The sequence below is a fragment of the Phaethon aethereus genome, assembly GCF_964289735.1.
Source record: "Phaethon aethereus genome assembly, chromosome: 8".
NCBI lineage: Eukaryota > Metazoa > Chordata > Aves > Phaethontiformes > Phaethontidae > Phaethon > Phaethon aethereus.
Genome location: NC_138584.1, coordinates 16,813,244 through 16,835,271, shown reverse-complemented (window position 1 = coordinate 16,835,271; position 22,028 = coordinate 16,813,244). Strand labels below are relative to the sequence as shown.

The following is a 22,028-nucleotide window of genomic DNA, read 5'->3' as shown; positions in this document are numbered from 1 at the left end:
TATCCCCTTCAAGACTGGTTACTCTTAGGCAATGACTACTGTAACAGTCCCTTCTGCACAGCGCTCTGTTCAAATACTGCTTTTACTCCCCTTATTTTGAAACTGAACTAATTCTGCAGTAATAGTGTTGAAGTAATGAACTACTAATGTCACTAAAGACAGAGTACACAGTGATCAGAATCTGTTGTGTAAGAGTGTCTTTTTAGATATTATACACAGACACTTTTCTGAGTAGAACCACACTTCAAAGTAAAAGTTTGTCTTTGTGGGACCACAAAGCAGCAGCTCTGTCAAAACCTCAAGTGATTTTGTGACATGGTAAATTCAAGACGGTGTTGTCAAATTAGTAAAAGAAAGTTTTAGTTTTGTGATTTCTACTTCTCCACTAAGACACAATTCTATACAACAATAGTGGAGAAGACTAAAAAGTACATATACGTTAGCACACAAATAGTCTATTCACTATGTTGTTTACCTTGCATTCAATCTCTGCTTGTCTACGTTTTGCTTCATTCAGCTGAGCCAGAAGTCCTTTGTTTTGTGCAGAAAGATACTGTACCTTCCCCTGTAGGTTGGTAACCTCTTGCTCTGCCCTTCGTAAATGGTTACTGTTGATCTGATTCTGAAATTTATAACAAAAAAATAAAAGAAAATGCATGTTAAGGAAAGATCTTTGATATGAATTTAACTCCCTGAAGTCCAACAAGACAGACTTATAGATCATTTACTATAAAAAACTTTTGATGAAAAAGCATTCAGAATTTTCTAAGTGTAATCAGAAAAGTTCACATGACATTTGGTTTATGACCAGGATATTCAAATTGTTCTTAAACAACAGGTGACTCATGTAAGAACATTATTGCAAAGCTCCTGTACATCTGTTTTTCTCAATCTTTTGCTTAGGTAAATCAAAGATTTTGTGAACTCATATCCCAACTACAGCAACAAGCTGATGCATCCAAGAAACACCAGGTATGTCAGAATTACCATGTTCACGTTTCTCTGTCCAGTGAATTCCTGAAAGTAACATGGCACCTTAATTAAGATCAGTGCATTAGTACAAGTCATACCAGTTTTATTTGAAGCTATGCATAGACCAGTACACAACGGAAGAACCACTGCATTTCTGTCAAATGATAGCTAAACAGCATGAGCATATACAAAGACTCTATGCATTACACTGAAGTGAGAAGTGTTGAAGTCGGAAGACCTTTCAGTACATGTAACCCAGATAGCAGGATACCTATGCCCCCTACTGACTAAAATACACAGATGGGGAAAAAACAGTAAAATAAAAGCAGATGTTAGCTGTAGCGAAACAGTATTAACACTTCAATGAAAATTTAAAAAGTTAAGGCAAGAGGAAACTTTTATTCAGTTAGTATAGAAAAAGTGGTGCCTCTGTCAGCAATAAGCCACCATGTGCCTTGCAGTTAGCTCATCTCTCCTCAGTAGCACAACCTTTACATGCTCTGCTGGTTTCTGGGATTGCTGATGCTTGTCAAGTAAAGGTGTTTTTGTTTGTTTAGCCTTTTGGATGCACATGTCTCCTTCAAGTAGCAGTTATTTAGCAGGTATTTTATGGGACAATTTCTCAAAAGACTATGACAAATCCTTCTCAATCAACAGTACATTGCACTTGATTCAACTAAGAGTTTGCTAATATAATATGAACTCATCAACTTTAGTGTACTTTCATCTCACATTTGTTTGCTTAATACCAATTTATTCCCTAGTTACACAAAAAATATCTTGGCAGACTAGTTATTTTTGTCTTTTCTGAACAAATCTCAGCAATGGTGAATCATGCTTTGCTTTTCTGTTACATGAAAGGTAAAGCTTCTGCTAAAAAAAAAACCTGACAACATGCAGCTGTTCTGCCGAGAGTCCACAGTTTAGTAATCACATTCATAACCTCAGTGGATAATCTAGTATAGGCAATTTCACCAGAAGAAAGATGACACTGCCACTTAAAGAATTAGAATTACTCTTATCAGAATCATCAGTTAGGTTTGTGAAATCTAAAACACCTTAAAAGTACTTTCGTTGTTACACCAGTTACAATTTAATGAATTAAGATTCGCACACAAAGTCTACCAATTACTCCAAATAAGAAATTTAGAAAGTGCAGTCCTGGAAAAGACTAAAGAAGAGACATTAAAGTAAGTTGGACTGTATGCTCTAGATTCTCCCTCCTAGTCTAACAGCATTAAAAAGAAAAAAAACCCAAAACCCACACATTTTAGAACTAAAATCATGCCTGTAGATAGTAAAAGATCATCATCGGTTATCTACCATTTGACACCAGTTTGCCAGCATTCATCTCAATTCACACATGCTAGTGTTCAGTAACATACCTGTGTTTCCATCTCCATCATTCTTTGTTTGGTCTCTTTCAGTTCAGCCTGAGTTTCTGCTTCTCTCAATCGGACTGTCATCAGCTCATCCTGTAGCTCATTCACTGTGTTTTTTCTGGGAGGATCTTTCCATCTTCCAGTGGTACGAGCTAGATGACGCTAAAAAAAATAGCATGCCATTGCTGATAATGCCTGATCTTTCCTGGTGTTCCCTTATTTCATTTAAGGTCTCAGAGTTATATGGTTGCTATAGTGCTCCTGTTTGTCCTAAAAACTAAAAATCCATGCAAACTTCCTAGTTTTAAGAACAGACAAAAAACTGAAGACAGTCATTCCCAACTACACTAAGTCAGTGAGTTGCAAGTATATCCTGAGACTTTTGCCTATTTCTAGCCCTTATTAACATTTAGCGAAGTAGGAGTACTGATAAGGTACTTCCTTTCTACCAGAATGGTTAACTGGTAGCACAGGCTCTGACATATGTAACAGCTAGGGAACAATTTCTAACACGCTTTCGAAGTAAAGGTTCTTGTGGCAGCTGCATTTAAAGATTTTCTCACCTCAGCAGCTTGATCCACAATCACTAGTTTCTACGTGATCTCTAAATCTCAAAATTTCATAGCCTTTTACTTTATCATAATTCATTAAAAATAAAAAGTTGTTAAAAGTGTATTGCTACCCATACCTGCCAGTGTTCCTCCAAATCTTTGACTTGCTGCCTTAGTTCTTTGAGACCCATCAGAGCTTCTGCTTCTCTTAATTTTACTGCAATCAGTTCTTCTTGTAGTCTAGCAACATTTTCCTCATCAGGGAGAGAACTGTTCCTCTGCAACAAGGACCATCCTCTTAAATATGTATTTGAATAAAATTGTGCTTAGTGAGACCCACTCCAAGAATATAGACATGGAATTATATCTCTTATTAGTAACTGAACTTTTTTAATTACACATCCCTTGCAAAATAAAATCCCTCAAAAAAAAAAAAAATCTAAGTTCCTGGATATAGTAAGCACGAATAAATATCCTCCAACCACCAGCTACAGAAAAAAATTGACAAGGTAGTCTTAGGTATTCTGACTTCCAGATTTCCCCAGATGATATCCCTAACAAAGCATTATTTACACTGTTTTTCACACAGCATCAAAAACATGGAGAGACATCTGAAAGATTTTGAGCTAGTTGGTTAAAGTAAAGCAAAAGAGGAACTGAAATTAAACCTTTAGAGTTAGAACTTTTACTTGGACTTACAGGAAAAAGAATAAATGGAAATTTATTTTTTGGGAAGTAGGTCATCTGCCTTTGAAAAAGGAGAAAAGATATGTTGACAAAGGAACCATCTCTTAATATTTATAAACAACCACCACTCAAGAAAAGGTCTTACAGATGAAAGTGTACGGATATTTACAAAAACACATGAGGAAAAAGTAGAAAGACTAGAGAAAGATAAACAGAAAACAGGAAAACACATGGCAGAAGTGACCTGAGGAAAGTAAAACAGTGACTGAAGTGTAGTAATGGAAGTCTAGGAAAGAAACAGAGGAGAAGAAAAATGACATAGTCTGTCTACAGTATCCCTACATCAAATTACTGGACACCAAATACTCAAAGTTGAACTGTGCTTCATCACTTTCTACTGTATTTCTCAGTAGTAATTTTCAGCAGAATTAAGTATTTTTGTAGATATGTAATACTGACAGTTGCCAGGTTTTCTTGAGAGTACTTTATTAACAGAAAACAGCACAACAGCCATTCATTAGTATCTCTGTTTCAAATCATTGGCTTCAAGTATTGGCAAATATAGGAAGTGATAGGGTGTGTTTCTGAATGTTTACATCACACTCAGTATAGCCATGCAAGTCTTGGGTTACTGAGCAGAGTTTTCCCAGATTACATGACACGTCACTAACAGCAGTAAAGAGTTGTATTTGTAGGCATTTGAGGGAGCTACCTTCAGTCACTTTCATGTGCCTGAATTCGTTATGGACAGATTGAAATACTACTTGACATCTGAGTTTGTCTGGTACACTGGACTCTCCCACACTGCTCCAGTTTTTTTTCCACATTTACGTTTTCAGTGTATGCCATCTTCATGCTGATGAAGGTTAAGTAAAGAAGTAGCCTCTTTTTGAACTTTGAAAAATACTTTAGATGCTGAACTCCTACCCATGTTCAGTACAGTAAAAACTACCACACTGCTAGCCTGGGAGACTCCCATCAAGCCCCACAGATAATTAAAAAAGTAAAATCTTAACTCCAGTGGGTTAAGCTAATTAGCTAGTAAGTTCTGGCCACATTCCTGAGTATACAGCTCTTTAAAAGTTTCCACAAGGAAACAATTTCCAAAGCCAATACAACAGCATCTGAAGACCATGCCTTATTTTAGGTCAATTAGTGGGTCCTTTCATTTTTTTCTATTTTATTTTGCAGTTGTGTTTTTCTTCTAAGAAAGGTGAGCGTTTGACAGTCAGTTTGAGTACAGCTTGAACTCTGGCATCAGCAAGTTACAAGCTGGGATGGCACCAAAAAAAGCAGTAAAGCCTTTGATACTAAACAGTGGAGGTATTCTTTCCCTGCCCATAATGGGACAAAGTGGGAGACACTCAAGACCTGGGAATAGGAATGTGTAACTCTTTCTTCCTCCCCTCCCAAACTATTTAGTTTCACATCACCTCAATGCTCACCCTAAGCCTACTGCTCTTGTTGCAGGATATAACTTTGAACAATTTATGTTTACTGTAAGGACTCCACAAGAATCCAAGTTTTACCACAGCACTGGGCTTCAGGAACAGAAGAAAAGTGGTCTGTTCTTCACAAACCTTTCCCAATACAAACCATTCTTGGGTTTTTTGCTTTATTAACTTCAGGTTTGAAAAGCATCTTGCAGTCATGAAAACATAGAAGAGAAGATTCTAGAGCACAGTATGCAAAGAATTACAGGGACCTGTATTCTGTTTCTAGTGCTATTTTAGACAGAAGGTCCTGGTTTGATTTACCTTTTCCACCTCTAGAACTTTATCTTGCATCTCCTTCAGGGCACAATGAGATTCTGCTTCACTCAGCCTGGCTTGGACCAGCTCTTTTTCCAGCTGTAGCACAAAGTCTTCACTGTATCGTGAACTGCATTTATGCTACAAAGTTTGCAGAAATACATTTAGTATGAAGCACAGAGTGTTTGAAAGGGGTTTTATATGCCAGGTTTGGAGTGAAAAGTACATTCAAATGCTTAACATTAGGAACACCAGCTTAAGATCAACAGAAGTGCTTACCTTATACAAGTCTACTAACATATCCATCCAGGTTGCCAACAAAAAGAACCCTAATGCTATGCCTCTCAAACAACTGCACCTCTATGCAGCCAAATGTGTAAGACCAAACTGAAACCCCCATTAGTACTGATGAGTGACAACTCACACTTTTATGTCGTCATTACCCAAACTGAAAAATTCTCAAAGGATCTGTGATTTTGTGATATGTAGAAAAAGATGCTTAGGAAAGAGTAGCTAATTACAAGGTTAATACAAGTATCTCTCTTGATCCCTACTCGCTCTGCTTCAACAGAAGCCTTCCATAATCTTGGGTTTAAAATAAAGCCGTATGTGCTTCAATGCACAATCGCTTTGGTTTGCCCCTTTCTTCCACTCCAGCCCTTGGCTCTCATTTGCTCACACTTACACAGATTCCTTCCAAGATTCTATTCTAGGGCAATCCCTGTGGATTTCTGAAAATTCCAGGCACAAGCAGCAGTATAGCCTAGCATTATAGTTCTAGACAGACAGCATAGGCCCAAGCTACAAATAAATTTGGTTCTTTCCAAGCAGGACAGTCTGTGACATCCTTAGAGTATGCCCAGCCAGCTTTGCACACCCAAACACATTTCCTCAGTAATAAACCAGCAGTTCAGAACTTAAGGTCACCCTTTCCAAACTTCAGGGGGAAAGGAAAAAACCCACAGTTCTGCTCAAGTAAGTTAATTCACCGTTAACTTATTTCTTGACTGTTGATTAGCTGGAATTATAAGTGAGATCTACCCTTTCACTCACTAAAGCAGTTTCATGAAACTCCATCTTTCAACAAGTACATCCAACTGAAGTCATACTAAGCATTTGTACTCAAAAGCTGCATCTTCTTCCTCCAGTCAACAGTTACAAACTACATTTTATTTCTTTCTTGGGTCACTTAAAAATGACTTGAGATTCACCACAGATTGTCAGACTTGCTTGACAGGGGATGCCATCCTAAATCAGCATTTAAATTTCTGGTTTAGAAAAAAAAAAAGTGTGTTGAAATCCCCAAAGCATAGCTACCTAGCTACTGTGTATGCACAGGTAGCCTGAAAATTAAAGGGAAATAATCTAATACATCTTTGGTGCCATTAACTACATTGTGAAGAATAAATACTATACTTGGATTCATAGATGAAGTTTTATTCAATTAACAATGCAGCTTTAAAATCCAGACAGTATTCATGATACTAAAGATACAACTATTTCTCACTTTATGTTTGCATGAAGCAATTGTTTTCTGCATCTAAAAACAGTTGACAAAATTACCAGAAAAGTCTTCAGTTCCATACACTTTTAATAGGGTAGGACATTCCCTAACCTTCAATGCACAAACCCAAGGCAAACAGGACGAAACAAGAATTTACAACATGTAACTACATGGTCAAGGAAATGTTTTTTTAATTGATTTTTATACTTCTGCAGGCCAACTAAGCCTTTCATCATGACTTACAGTACAATCCAAATTCAAAATCTACACTAACCTTAGTGTTACAACTCATTGTATTTCTTATATATATATGTCTACAGGGAGCCAAAACAGAGGGCATATATAGAAAGTATTAAAAGGCAAATACAGCTCATGCAGGCAGTCTTCAGTGTCATTGAGACTATGCATTTAAGTGCTTATCCTTCTTAACTGCAGTTGAACATACAAGGAACACTTAATGTACAAAGATCACAATATATATAATATTAATTATCCCTTATACAATACTAATTTAATTCATATTATTTTCAACCCACAATGGTGTCTTTGCCTCAGCAAATAGTGGAGGTCGCCCTGATTTGAGTGTAAGGAGAGGATGGGTGGACAATGCTGATTCATTTCTACAACTGTTTCACATGATACGGGAGCATGAGTAGCGCGCACACATGTAACATGCAGATGCAGAGAACAGGCAACAGCTTTCTTATTCCCTGGCTGTTTGTACAAGTTCGCCAGATGACACACACAGCAACTTAAATGGACTCTATGTTTCTTGTTCCAGATTCTGCTTATGATACATATGGAACAAGAACAAATGCAGTTTGCTTTCCTCAGGTAAGAAGTCCTCTTGTACTCTCTAGGAAACTGAAAGAAAACAGCAGGTTTGAAGAGCTGAACATATCCTGATTTTGCAACAATGTATAAGTGTACTCTAAATAGTTTTGGACTACAAAAAAAAAAATCTAACTGACACTTGTCAAATAATAAGTAACGGAGGGTGTGAGAAAAGTTACTTATCCAGTTTTCATGCACAAGTCATGCCTTTTTTAAATCTGTCTTTAGACTTCACATGCCTAGGGAATGTGTTAGGAGTGTTTATCTACTTAGTCACAACAAACTTTATATCAAGTCTTGATGGACTGGCAAAAAAAATACCGCCAAGGTCAAAACAGATTTAAAAAACAATATTCACCTGTTCAAAGTCATGATTTTTTGCTCCTTAAAAAAACCAATACACAATTTTAATAGTTTAGTATATAAAGGTAACACAAGTTTATAGTCAAAACAATGTTTGAAAACTACTTTAAGGCTGCCTTCGTTAGCAAAAAACCTGCTTTTGTATATTTGCCTTAAGCCCTAGAATTTATGACATAAACCACAATGTGAATCCAGATTTCCAGGCATCAGCCAAACATTTTAGCCACAGTAATACTGTTTTTCTTGGCTGTGTTAGAGATGTCTGTAATATATAGCACTATAAATGCAGTTCTACAGCCATTTACGTTTGAAAGAAAGTAGTCCTTGCTTGGCTTCACACAACTAGATTTATTTCCCCCCAACTTTTCTTAAAATCTCAGGGACTGACACAACCATTCCTAATATTATTTTGGCCAATGACAGATTATTACATCTAATTACAGAATGCTTTTCCAGTACTCTATACTGAAGGGCAGCTAACACATTGTTCAGCAGCTGCCCAACTAACTTGGTTTACACATTTAAGCACTACCTGTAGTAACTTTACTAAATACAGTATTTTTATTTTCTGCTTTTTCATTGCAAATCAGAACGCAATATAAAAAAATTTATTGTAAAATAAAGTGAAGCCTTCCATAAGGTTGTAACACACATTTACAAGCATATATTCCCTATATCAATTGTTACGCTCTTAATTATTGTCAGTCATTTTAGCATGAGTTCCTTAAAAGAAACAATGCATTATGGAGTTGCTGTAACAATAACCAAATACATGGCTATAAATTACCTTGCAAAATGCATATGCTTCCATCTGAATGTTTAGTCAATTAAAATTCTATCTTCACATAATACACTTGAAGAGCCTTCTTAAAAATAAGACGTGAAACAATTTTAGCTTGAACTGCCTTTCATTTCTCAGATTCCATTTTCAAGCATTCAGACTGATAAACTAGGTAATCATTGAAAATTATAGTATCACTTGGAAAGATTGAGATTTGTGTTCCTGAAGTATATTTAACTAGCAGAAATTGTTAGGTTGTTCATTTTAATATATCCAGCAGAAGCTACCATTTTCATTTAGAAACAATAGGAGAAAAAGAACAGAGAAATACCTTCAGCACATAATTCTCAGGTGTAGGTTAGAATAGGCTGATTACCCTCACCCCTAACTCCTCACATACCATCACTCTTAGCATGCCTCAAAAGAAAACCTTCTGTATTCTGCTGAAGTCAGGCACAACTTCCTCTATGCAGTTCTTGATTTACTAGCAGTATGAGGAAGAAACCACCTTCCTCTTAATCTTTTGGTTACCTGCCGCATCTGGAAGCCTTTGGCAAGTTTCTGTATGCCAAAGACAGGTTAGTACCATTCTCTTCAAAAACAGTCAAGCAAATGTTTAGGTAGCTGAAGCACTGAACTCCAAGAGCACTTCACAATATCGTTAGCTTTACAATTATTTTTTCCTAGTTATAAAGAAACTGTACAGGTTATACACTGTTTGTAAAAACCTTACACTGACAGAGTTGGTCTCTACTAAGATGTGAGAGTTCGCATCCACAGTAAAATTAAGCATGAAGCCTCCATCTCAAACCTGATTATTTTCTACTTCCTATTCCCCTTCCAAATGACCTTAAATATATTCACAAATATGTAGAACACATTTGATGGCACTTTATGTTATTTATTGTATGATCATTAGTACTATTTTCAGGGAGCAGTACTATAGCAGAACTTCCCTTCCTTTCACTAAAACAATGGTAAGAACCACCTCCCTAAGTAGACTCAACAGTTTGTAATAGTCATTCTGGTTCAACTAAAAACCCCTATAAATACTTCAGCGCAGGAAAAATTAAAGTTGCATGTGATTTGGGCTTCTCATTATGGACTTCAGTCAAAAGAACACTCCTCTATCTATCTCTGTATTCAGCCTTACAAAGCAGTGCTGCAAGGGAGAATTTCTTCATACACACACATGTCCTGCAGGCACTTTCAATACTTACCTTTAAGCCATCCAACTTGTGCTATCAAATTTCATAGAACAGACAGAATAAACTCCAGATAATGATTAAACACAAATGCATAACCTTTTTAAAAAGGATATGTTAGCCTTCTTAGAAATACTATGGTTTAGATAATATTTTTGCTACCAACAACAAACCCTTACCCTTATTTCTCCTGCCTCATGATTTACTTGTAAAAGTGGGCTATATTTTGTTTTCTTTTTTCTCTTTTAAATCCCAAAGTGTTATTCAGAAAGGGCAGCCACAGGTATCCTTAGGAAGTTCTTTTCATACATTCCAATTCATAAATTTATACCTGAACTTTAGTTTCTATCACGCTGAAACAGATAACTCAAGACTGGAAAAGATGTAGATTATAAAATATGTAGGATAGATGCTGTACCTTTAAATAAGTACAGATATAAATAGCTGCAGAGTTTAAGTTCACTGTGCAATTATTTTTGCTAATCATAAACGAAACTGAAATAATTGGAGAAAATACCCACATTAAAGCAAATATTTTTAAGACAATACTGGAGAGGAGTATTGCCAAAAGCAAAGCTACTGGCACTAGGAATTGGCAAAAAGATTTATCGGTATATTCAAAGTGAAATGCCAAAATTCAAAAGACACTGATGGCTTTCCACTAGGTGGTGTCTTAAGCGCATGTAGCTGTTCACGTTTGTTGCTCCCATTTCCATGCTTGGAAATAAAGTTAAAAGCCATGTTCAATTACAAATCTTACTAATGCAGCAGAATCTAGGAACTACTAATTGAAACCATCTTAACGCTTTCACCACATTGTCTAAGTTAATTCAGATGGTCCTCAAAACCACAGTACTATTCCTTACACATCAAAATTAGTCAGCTACTAGGCACAAATCCCTCTATAACCAACATGGATTTACAGTCCCAGTTCCACGCATAGTCAGACTATTTCCTATAGTCATGTTCACATTTAAATGGGGGAAAACAAGGCTGCAAGCATGCAGGGTAGGAAGCGCGGCTCTTACATTAACTGCCCATTCTCACATTTTACTTACTCTCCACTCCTGCAGTACCTGTCCAATCTTCTGCCCTCGCAGCTCCAATCCAGCCAATCTAGCACTTCAGTCTCTTTCCATAACTTTCAATTGAGCAGGTAAGTAAGATTGGTGCCTCCAAAAACACGTGCCAAAAGCATGTGTACTACTGTAGTCAGACATTAAACAGCTGGCTACCCAAGTCTATAAACATTTCTCATTTTATTTCACTTGAAAGACTATATCGTATCTAAAATTTTGGAAAGCATCACTAGAACATCCCCATCTTCCTAATCATAATTTCTTCATGTTTTCTTCCCTAAAGAAATTGCTGAAGTTAAATAAAAGGGAGCATTACACATTAGAGGAACAGATTAATAACTCTTTGCAACTATACAGAAAGACGTTCTTTTTTTTACACTGAAATAAACTATTTCTATAGTGTTGCATTTAAGTTCCCATTTCTTTTCAGTCTAACAGTAGATCTCATCTCTACCTTCCAAGATGATATAGAAGTCTTACTAGAGCTTTGGTGGAAAACATGTAAAACAAACTGCTATATTGCCTGTATGGGATCTGGTAAGCAGCTGCAGTATGCTGTAGTTCTAAAAAGCCCTATTTTATATACCTGAAATGCCCAGGGCTTCAGACAAGTACTTGGATACCGCTTAGTCAAAACAGTATGAGCATATTCACATCAACATTGCTGGTGCACAGTTTATTCAGCAAGTGAAGACTACTGAAACTGCTTCCCTCCCTCTCAAGAGAGGATACTGAGCACTTCCTAAGTGGCTTAGAGAAGGTATCTTCAGTCTCACAGGAACGGTCTGAAGCCTTGCACTTTATACTACCTAAAACACATAGTACATAGAAACACAGTACTACATACAGCTCCTAAAAGTTATTTTCCTGTTCTAGCTGCACATAAACACACACCTTTTAATAAAGGCCTGTAGTTCCCAACTCAGGGACAATACCCTTCTGTTTTTGCAAGCAACCTACTTAAGAAGCATGCTAGGAAAAAAATAGGTACACAGCAGAAACGTTGCCATGGAAGAGACTGACTTAAATGAGAAGCTAAGTAAAGGTACTATAAATCAAATCTCAAATTTGAGTGACACAATTTGCAATGGCTAGATTCTTTGCATTAGGAGGTACCAAAGGTTGTATGTGTTTTTTGTTAGTATTTCTCTGGTGGCGTTGCGGGTTGGGTTTTTTTAGTACTGTTGGGTTTTTAGCTTGGTGTGTTTTGTTGGTTTATCCACATAATCCGGGGTTATGAATCTCATCTATCAATAACAGACCGAAGTATCACTTAGTCCAATTTATGTAATCTTAAGAATGCAAATCACAATGAACAAGCAATTACAAGGACAGCACAGAGACCATGTCATGATAAGAAAAAATAAACACAAGTGAGTGAAAAAGATGAGATGATGTGCTGCCAGGCTCCTTACCCATTGCTGCTGCTGTTGGAGCTCCCTGATGGTATTCTCAGCTTGCTCCAGTTTAGTAATGGCCTCATCACTGTGCTGTTTGATGGTGGCCAGCTCCCGTTTTATGAGGTAGTTTTCCTCAGCCTCCTGGGCCCTTGTCACTTGTCCCTTAGGACATAATTTATTTTTTTTAAGCAATTGAGGACAAATCCAAGACAGACTGCCTTTGTGATGCTTAGCTGCTTATTTCATCAAATTGGCTTTGCAAACAGCATAGAGTACAATTGGTAGAAACTTTAGGATAAGGTAGTACTAAACAGCTGCTTTAGTACTTTATTACAGAGTTCAGCATCCATTTAGCAAGCACAATTGCGTACCTACACTCAATAAGATTCCTTTCATGCAGTATTACTCAGTTGTACATGCATAAATTTAAGGTTGCAATATTCAATTTCAGTGTTAATACAGTGTCATAGAATCCTTTTGTCATAAGAATTTGTATCAAAAAAATTACATTAGGTTAGGAAAAATATTATAACGTGCAGGTATTGGGTTTTATATTTTTAGTAAACAAAATTAAACAAGATTCTAGCATGAGATTAGCTCTATATTTATTCCAAATCAGCAAGGCAGGGATAGAGTACAGCATGCAAATATGCATGCATTAAAGCAGTCTGGAAGTGGTTTTGAGAGTAGGAAGAGAGTCATACAGTAAAAGACTATACCTGAATCAATCTATCTGCCAAGGAAGCACTTTCCTACAAAGGAAAAATTCAGATAGGAATAAGGAAAAGAAAAACCAAAACAAAGGGGTGATAACAGTGACAAAAAAGACAAGAGCTGAGAGAAAGAAAATGCCCAACTTCTACCCATTTTCTCTACAAACCCTTTTTGCAAAATTAAGAACTATTCATATGAATTAAGGCAACTCAGCCCTAAAGTCCCGGGAAACAGCCTTCTCTGCAATAGATTTAACACAGTCCATCTTTAATACAACAAGGTCTCAAAGCCAGATTTCTGTAACGCTTGAAGTTCAGCTACAGGAGAGTGGGTATCTGAATGGCATGCTTCCCTAATTCACAAAAGTTATGATACGTTATCTGATACTGTCTAGTAAATAGATAGAAGATGTGGTCTATGGTCCATCCTCAACATGAAAGGAAGGCACAATTTGAGCACAAATGAAACTCCACTAAGCACTGAGGCATTCATGCGGAACTACAGCTTCCAAAAAGATGAAGCAGGAAACTTAAATGGTACAAACTGAGACGCAAGTAGAAAATTTCAACTGTGACAGCTAATAGTTTGCTTTACTGAACTCTTGCAGTAACTCAGTCGAGCAGTTTATAGATACTCTTTCCTTGCCAAAGTTTTGCAAGAAAGAAATTTTCATTTACGCGCTGACATGCACTACATTACCCTCCTCCTCCAAGCTGCAAGTTTAATTTTTACTCTATCACCCTTGAAAGCACTCAATTTTGCAGATTCTACAACAGAACACATCTATTCACAGATCATCTTTGTCCTTGTAACTTTTATTAAAATTAAAGTTCAAACTGGTTGATAAGAGCTATTATTTAGAAATTAGGGCAAGACGTTTGTCATTAAGATACACTAAGGAAATAACAACTAAATCATTCAGGTTAGGATAAGGAAAAAAAAATTTTAAAATAAAAATAAGTTTCCAACAGAACTGAATGTGTTTGTTCACACTTTATGATCTGTTTTTCAAATGCTGTGATAATGATCTTCAGAAATTTACATTAATAGAGAGTATATTCCCATTTTGAAATGTTCTAATTCCAGTCAGAATGGCATAGTCTGAAAGAATTCTGAAGTTTTAAGTACAGAATTTGGAAAAGCACTAGCATCTGGCAGTTCATCATAGACTTCCTAACATAAAAAAAAATCTGACCTCAAACCTCTGCAAATTAAGCCTAAAACAGGGATATTTACTATTATAAATCTGCCAAGAGCATTGAAGAGATTCACTACAGCTTCAGACTTCTTAAAAAAAGTCTGGTCTTCTCAGTTAATTTTATCAGCACTTCAATATTAGAAACAAAGATGTTGGTAAAATTGTATTTCTGGTCACAACTTTCACAATATGTCCTCGTTATGTGCATTTCTCCAAGCTAAACTCAGAAACCAATTAATTAGAATTTGACATAGATTGACTGTTTTTTTCCAAGAAACTGTATTGGATTTACCATCTGCAGTGTGACATCTTTCAATCATGTCACTCTAAATTGAATCTTTACCATTTTCTTCCCTGTGAAACATGAAGAACTGTTTACTGCTCACAAGAGCATTCAATTTCATTTGTTGGAAGACAGTTGCTATTCATGGTTAAGATGGATGAGAATGTTCCCATTCTAGAGCAGACCAGCCCAGATACAATCTGTCACAGGAAGCATGATACCAGAATACAGGAGAGGCCATTGGAGAATGTCTGCATGTTGGCAACGTACTGACAACAGTTATCATGCATACTTTTAAAATTATATCCAGTTACAAAGAAACCTAACAAAACTCTACTCCAAACTAAATCTGTGAGAATAAGTCTCAGAAGATATTCTCTCCCCACCATGTACCCAAAATTGCTACAAAAATTCAAAACTATGTAAAATAAATTAATGGCAGGAGACTTCCTGTACTGAACGTGAATGCTGCAACAATACTCCTCTACAGCTGTATTTGCTAGCGATGAAATAATCTGCTTTCATCTCCATCTCTCTCTGGTCATTGGTAGGTCTGTCATTTTGCTCCTACGTAAAAACACCCAGCAACTTCAGATTTTCAAAATTGAGGATTCTCTCACAATAACCTCTTTTCCACCCAAGCAGTCCACTATTTCATGTGGTCTTCTGAACAGATGCTTCTAATTCAGAAAGAAAACAGTACAACAAAAGTTGGGTATGTCAAAATGTTTGATTTCACATTCACTAAGAGCCAGACATAACAGCCTTAAACATTTACAAGCACTGACCCTAACTGCTTTGTTAATACCATGCTATTTGGCTAAGCACTATTAGTAAGCACCACAGATTAGCAGGAAAAACAGTAAGCTATAATCCTGAGATTCCCACTTCATATAATAAAATTGCCATCAATTTAAATATAAATTAACACAGATTAAATCTAATCACTACCATACTTACTTTTTCTAATGTTTCAATGCGCTGTTTTAAGAGTCTGTTTTCAGTTCGTAACCTCTGGAATGTAAACAGTTCAGAATTATATTTCTCAAGTTATGAACTGGAAGTCAAGAACTGATAAAAGCCAAGCAAGCTAACAATGTTCTTATCACATCTATGAAAATCAATAGAAATACAAGAATAATTAGTGACCTTTTTAACATTCTCTTATGCGATGTACTAACCCAAAAGATGAGTTTAAACAGCTTGATAAAGCAAAGATGAGAAGAAGTCTTATGTTAGATGAAAGCAGTATGTCTGCAGGTGAACCACAGGGCTTAACCACACATTAGACTTGACAGCCTCCTCTTCATAAGCAGAGCCGGACAGAGTCTTTGTGGTTATGAGACATGAAAGTGCACTCCCTGCACTAGGACAGGCTAATGAGATAGCTACAAGGTTTCCTTCCTTCTCCCAATAATGTTAAATTATATAATAATATTTAATCTGTAAGGTTATATTGAGAATTATTTACATCAGATGCCCCAGAAGTGGGAAAGAATTGTACTGAATTGCATTTTACTTGTGCATTTCCTACAAATTCTAGCAGTCGGCATTCAGATAGATAAGATCTGTATCCTTAAGAACAGAGCCATGGCTATCAGTTCAGCAATGGTTTATTCTGCCAGGCTAAGAGGCAGACTCAACATGCTTGTTTTTCCATCTCCCTAAAACAGCAGGGCTTCTTAGCAGAAGAGAGCAAGTCAGAAACAGTTTATGTAAGGTCCCAAAGCAGAGCCTAGGAACAGACAGCTTTGGGTTGCTGGGTTTGGTTCATTGGCTGGGTTGGGGCAGGGAAAGGGTTGTTGGGTTTTGTTGTTTTGGGTTTTTTTTTTTTGGGGGGGGGGAGGGGGGAGGGTAAGGGGAAGCAGGGAAGGATTTGAAATAAGTTAAAATACTAGAATCTAAAGTTACAATTGTCTTTCAAATTATATTCTGCCCTATTCTGCAGAGTCCTGCAATTTTTCTGATTTGAGATGCCATTCCAGCAGGTCCTAGTGCTGCTAACTGCCTTGCTGCCCATTATATAATAATTGCCTGAAAAAGCTTGGAACACCTTTGTGCTCCCAGGTGCATATTTTTCTGGAGAACCGATGCCTTAAAAAACTGATATTGAAAGGCAAAATGACTAGCAAAGGGCAGGAAGAAGGAAGGCTGTAACTCGTTCCCTCTAAGCTTTGTATACTACACTTGCCCATTATTTCTCCCACTGCTTTTTCTCGTGGAACTGGCTAAAACCTTATGTCACAAGGAAGCAAATCCAGATCAAGCACCATGCTGTGAAAAAAAAAGTGAAAAAGGCAAAAAGCCTATTTATGTCCAAAAGCAAAAAGATGCAGTGATTAAGTAAATACAAGAAGTAGGTCAGTTAGTAAAAAGGGAAACAAACAGCACTCACAGGGTGTGTTTTTTCCACATTATGTATCAATTGCAGAAGCTCCAAAAGAAAAAGTAACTGCAGACAGAAGGCACTCAATCTTGGGTCCAATGCATAAGAAAAATCAAGGTCTCAAAGTCTATGACAAACCACTGAAGTGCATTCTGATAAACTCTACCTTAACACGTTTTAAAAAACTCCTACATCTAAACCAGCATGTTTGGAACCTCTGATAAATGAGGCCATCTGTAATCAAGCTTTAGACAGCAGAAAATGATGGGAACTAAGTACAGCAGGTCTCCATCAAATATTTTTCTTCAGGTGTCCACCAGAGGTCTCAATTTCACTTATAATTGTGAAATATAATTCCCACTGGAAATGTCCTTTATGAACAGATGTCCCAAATACAAATGCTGAAAGAAAAGAATTTGGGGACCTCAATTACATGTCCTGCTACATATACAGTTCAAATATATAACCTCACATCTAGGAATTAAAATGATCCATAAATAAATCTGTTGAAGCTCTCTTACTTTAATTTCAACTTGTTCTTCCATTTCTTTTGTCTTTATTGTAGTGTATTCCTTTTCTAGCCTAAAAAGTAGAAAGAGTAAATTATGATCAGAAAAATTGTGGATAACTTGTTGGTATAACAGCTAACAAACAGCAGTAGAAGAGAGATGCAAATTATTGCTATTGCCTCTGTTTAAGTGGCCACTTGAAATGCACTCCTGTAAATATTTGGGCTGGACATTAAAACTAAGTTTAAACACAAGGACTTCTGTAGATATGAGCAGACTCTGAACCAGCACTCCAAAGTGCAGGTGTTTGCTTGTGTATATTTACAGTGGCAATGATTTGGAGCTACTCTATAACCACTCAATGTAATTATACAATAATCAATTCAATTGATTCAGCCAAAAGAAAAAAGGCTTGGAACACCTGGAAGACAGAAAGATGCAAAGAGATTTCAGACAAGTATCTTAAACATATAAACCAAACTGCAAACCACAAAATTGTCCCGACTGAAAAAGGTGGCACCAAGAAAAAGCAGAGATAAACACTGCCTCTACAGACTGCAACCAAGGAAGTTTAGAGTCAGAATGGCAGGATTTTAGACTACATAGACTTATACTGGCTTTCAGAGAAAATGTTTTTCCTGAAAGCTTTGTTACTACTTCTGTTTTAAAGAAGATTGCTTGCTCCACAGCATTGATTATCAGCCACTGACAGAAGGATTGGCAAATTCAACTTGAAAGACCCTAGCACAAACTGCAGTGCAAGAACAGTCAACATACAATATATTACAACTAACTGGAGAATCGCCAAAACTTAACCCTGGAAAAGTACCATATGTGCAGCTTGGCTTATCAAAACATAATTTACCAAAGGCAGAAAAAAGACGACATGCAACTAACCTTAAAAAAAAAAAAGTAGTATTATGCTCAGGATTTCAAACCCCAAATGAAAGTTATTTTACAATTATCAATGGTGTTACAAAGTTTCGTCAATTTATATTTTAAACAGCACTAATCTTGACCATACATGCACTCTTTAGTGCTGTGAATACTTTTGCAGTTCCTGAGAACTAAAGTCTTAAGAATTTAGGCCAGATCATAAAGTTTAACCTTCTTTCCCTACTTCACCCTCAAAAAAACCCAAACAATACCCCTCTCCCCCCCAAAACAACCCCTTACCCCCTGCTTTTGCTATTCAGATGCTGTTTACAGAAGTGCTGTAATTCCCCATAACTTGCAGCTTTCTTCAAAAGCTTTTTAGGTTATTTTTATAAGTGAGATATAGCTCTATTTTATGTAAGAAAAATAGCAAATACCGCTTTAGAAGAATTTTCTTGCGGATAGAACTTAAGTTTTAACTGCTTATAGTATAAGCCACCAAAAAATTTAAAGATGGAAAATTCAAAATGAAATACTGAATAACTAGTTTTAAAGATAATCAAACAGTAGCTCTTAGCAACAGTACAATCTATTTTCTCAAAATGTTATACCTACTTTTTCATCTTTTTTGCATTGTATTTGACTTGGTAAGATGCTTGGATTAATTTGTCTGGACCACTGTCAAACTGATGTGGAATGACCTTTTGAAAGTGCTAAAAGCAATCAGAGCACAAGATTACATATAATTAATAGCTGCAAGGAAATACAGACATACATTACACGTTTCAGACACGTCTTACAGTTGTTATAACCTTAATTTACCTGTAACATTCCTTCCATGTCAAGTTGCAGTAATTCTGCTTGGTTCATCTGAAGTACTGCTAAACCTACTCGAAATACTATCTCTAAACCCTGAAAACAGAAGTTAAGAAATATCCAACAATTACTCAGAGCATTGTCAACAGTACAGAACAATTCTAGTATTTGCTAATGTTGGAAATCTCACCTAGTTTCTCAAGCGAGCAAAAGGGCTACTGAAAAAAACCCTCTCAACAAATTGGTTCTGGGTTCCTTATTTTGTCCCAAGGACAAGTAGTCCAGCTATTTGTCCTGATGCCACTGACCCACCCCCTACTCAGAGAGGCTCGTGCTGAGGTAAAAACTGTTGAGTGACTGGTGTTCTCTATGTCAGCTTTATCAAAAGTTTTAATTATATACAGTACAACCCCCCCCCCCCAAGTACTTCTCAAAAAAGCCATTTTAATTTCAGACATGGTACAATGCAATTAAACCATTTAAACAGATACAAGGGAATGTCTCACTCATACATACTATCTTGGACATTCTTGAGTGTAAGCTGAAAGGATCCACCTTTCACTTACTATTTTCTAAAAGACGATTGCAGAGAAAGAGTGAAAATGGACCATAAGCTTTGGTTTGTTACCAGTTACAGCCACGCAAAGCTCTAATCCTAACCATGACTTAGATATCTTCATGATAGTGACACTGAATAATTCCGTAAGTTTCTCCGGCTACTGTTCATCATCTGGACAATATAAGATGCCAACACTCCCTCTTCTTGGCCTGCATGTCCCCAGAGAGCTTTAACTTCAGCCTGAAAGCAGCATTAATTTCCAACCCAAACTTGCTACACTACTGAGAAACTCATGTCCCTCTTGTTGCAATGCCATTGTATTGCATCCAGAATCGACACATTTGTTCACTCTTCCACAGGCTTAGAGTACAAAGTTGCTCTTCCTTGACAAAGTACACACAGAGACATCTTCCCCTACAAAATAATCTGATAAGCATAAAGACTGAAGAGTATCTGAGATTTGCCCATCACAATGGGATTTATATCACTACCTAAATAACTGCTTTTAACAGCTACTCTTGAAATGGAACATGAGTATTGAGTAGTTACCTCAGACATAAAGATATCAAATATTCTTGTTGCAATTGGTAGTGGAAAAGTTGTAAGGAATATAGTTAAAAACCATGACGACGCATACATAGAAGTGTGAAAACTCTGAGACTGAAAGTGCACATAAAGCTCTGGAAGATGCTCCTGGAAAAGAGGAAGAAAAAACCCCATACATTAAGCTTCTGCTGGTGGTTTTAGTGTGTTCATGTTTTTGACATATTTTGAATAAAAGAAGAAAATAATTGATATTTATTACAGACAGGAGCTTCATAATGCAAGAGTAGAAAAAAATACTCCTCATCATTATCAAGAGCCATGCAACAAAAGTCCCAGTACAGAAAGCCCAACAACACATCCACCCTGCAAAGCACAGATTACAAAAATACATCCTAATTCCACACAGGGAGTGACAAGCTTGTAAATCCCTAAGACACATCTAGAGTGAGCTACAAAAAAAAAGAGCTGGAAAGATCTAGGGTGTGGCCAGAGACCTATGGCTTAGTTGCTACCTAACATCTCACCCCCATCATCACGTTTGAAACTGGATCACAAAAGACAAACCTGTTTGCCTCTATCAGGACACAGAAAACTTTTTCTTCCTGGACAGGCTGAATCTGAACAAAATTTTAACCCTACATATGAGAGTACTTCCCAGTTTCCATTTTTTTAAAAATAGCTATAAATTGACTATGAAGACATTGACTTTCAAAATCTTCAATCCAAACAGAATTAGACATTCATATGCTCAAACTGTAGTAATACAAATCCTCATGCTTCAGTTGTTTAAAGGTGTTTGCCAAAGGTTAAAAAGTAGACCACAGAGCCGCATGCATTTACTTCAAGTTCTGCGGCTAGCTACTGTCAAGAGAACAGCTTATTAGCAAACAGACATGCCTGCTCTTGACCTGCAATTCCCAAGTTCCTTATTAATAGCTACTGAAGAGAAAGTTTGATAGATTTTGTATGTACCTGTATCATGCATTCAAACTGGTACATACAAAGGCCCAGTTCAGCCATGCTTGGTTTAAAGAGTTCTCGTAGTCTGTAATCTTGCATTAGTTTAACAAACACACAAAATGCCTCTTCTTCTGGCATCTATAATTAAAAATAAAGAAGCATAGTAAAAACTCTGGACAAATATAAGGATATACTTGGACTAAGTGCCTGGGAGGGTTTAGGGTTGGGGTTTTTTGTGTGTGCGCGGTGGGTCTTTTCCCGTTTTGGGTTGTTTGTTGTTTTAAAGGGATTTGTAACCAGTTACTGTAATGAACTTTTGTATATATTGAATTCTGTCAAGTGATTTATAAGCTGGAATGGAGATCTGCAAATTTCTTATAATATACCCTACTTTGCTATAAAACAAAAGGCAGTAATACAAAGGGAACTTTAAGATTATCAAAGTAACTGTGAACCTGTGTTTGAACTCTGAGAAGATTCAGTATAATAAAATGGACATAAGCTCATTAATAGCTGAAACAACATTCACCAAAATAGCTTGCAAGTCTGCAGTCCTACCTTAGCTCTGAGAAATAAATGTATTCTCACGCTCAAAGATGTATCTTCTTGGCAAACAGAACCATAGAAAATGAATCTCATTTGATCTGCACAAAATGACTAAGGAAGACTACT

The 22,028-nt window shown here is 36.7% G+C and overlaps 1 protein-coding gene across 3 annotated transcripts in view; it reads right to left on the bottom strand.

Moving 5' to 3' along the window:
- EVI5 (ecotropic viral integration site 5) overlaps positions 1–22,028 on the bottom strand; it is a gene marked incomplete at its 3' end in the record, with an annotated part of 70,511 nt that overhangs the window by 39,110 nt on the left and 9,373 nt on the right. The window contains exons 6-17 of one of the 3 annotated variants that reach the window (XM_082002879.1): positions 21,369–21,494; positions 20,400–20,543; positions 19,298–19,387; positions 19,091–19,188; positions 17,612–17,672; positions 15,665–15,718; positions 13,229–13,261; positions 12,525–12,671; positions 5,350–5,484; positions 3,043–3,183; positions 2,358–2,516; positions 476–622 (exon numbers count right to left, since the gene is read on the bottom strand). In XM_082002879.1, the coding sequence (XP_081859005.1) occupies positions 476–622; positions 2,358–2,516; positions 3,043–3,183; positions 5,350–5,484; positions 12,525–12,671; positions 13,229–13,261; positions 15,665–15,718; positions 17,612–17,672; positions 19,091–19,188; positions 19,298–19,387; positions 20,400–20,543; positions 21,369–21,494 (1,335 nt within the window). The remainder of the gene's footprint in view (positions 1–475; positions 623–2,357; positions 2,517–3,042; positions 3,184–5,349; positions 5,485–12,524; positions 12,672–13,228; positions 13,262–15,664; positions 15,719–17,611; positions 17,673–19,090; positions 19,189–19,297; positions 19,388–20,399; positions 20,544–21,368; positions 21,495–22,028) is intronic. The other 2 variants (XM_082002881.1, XM_082002880.1) reach the window with 2 other exon arrangements.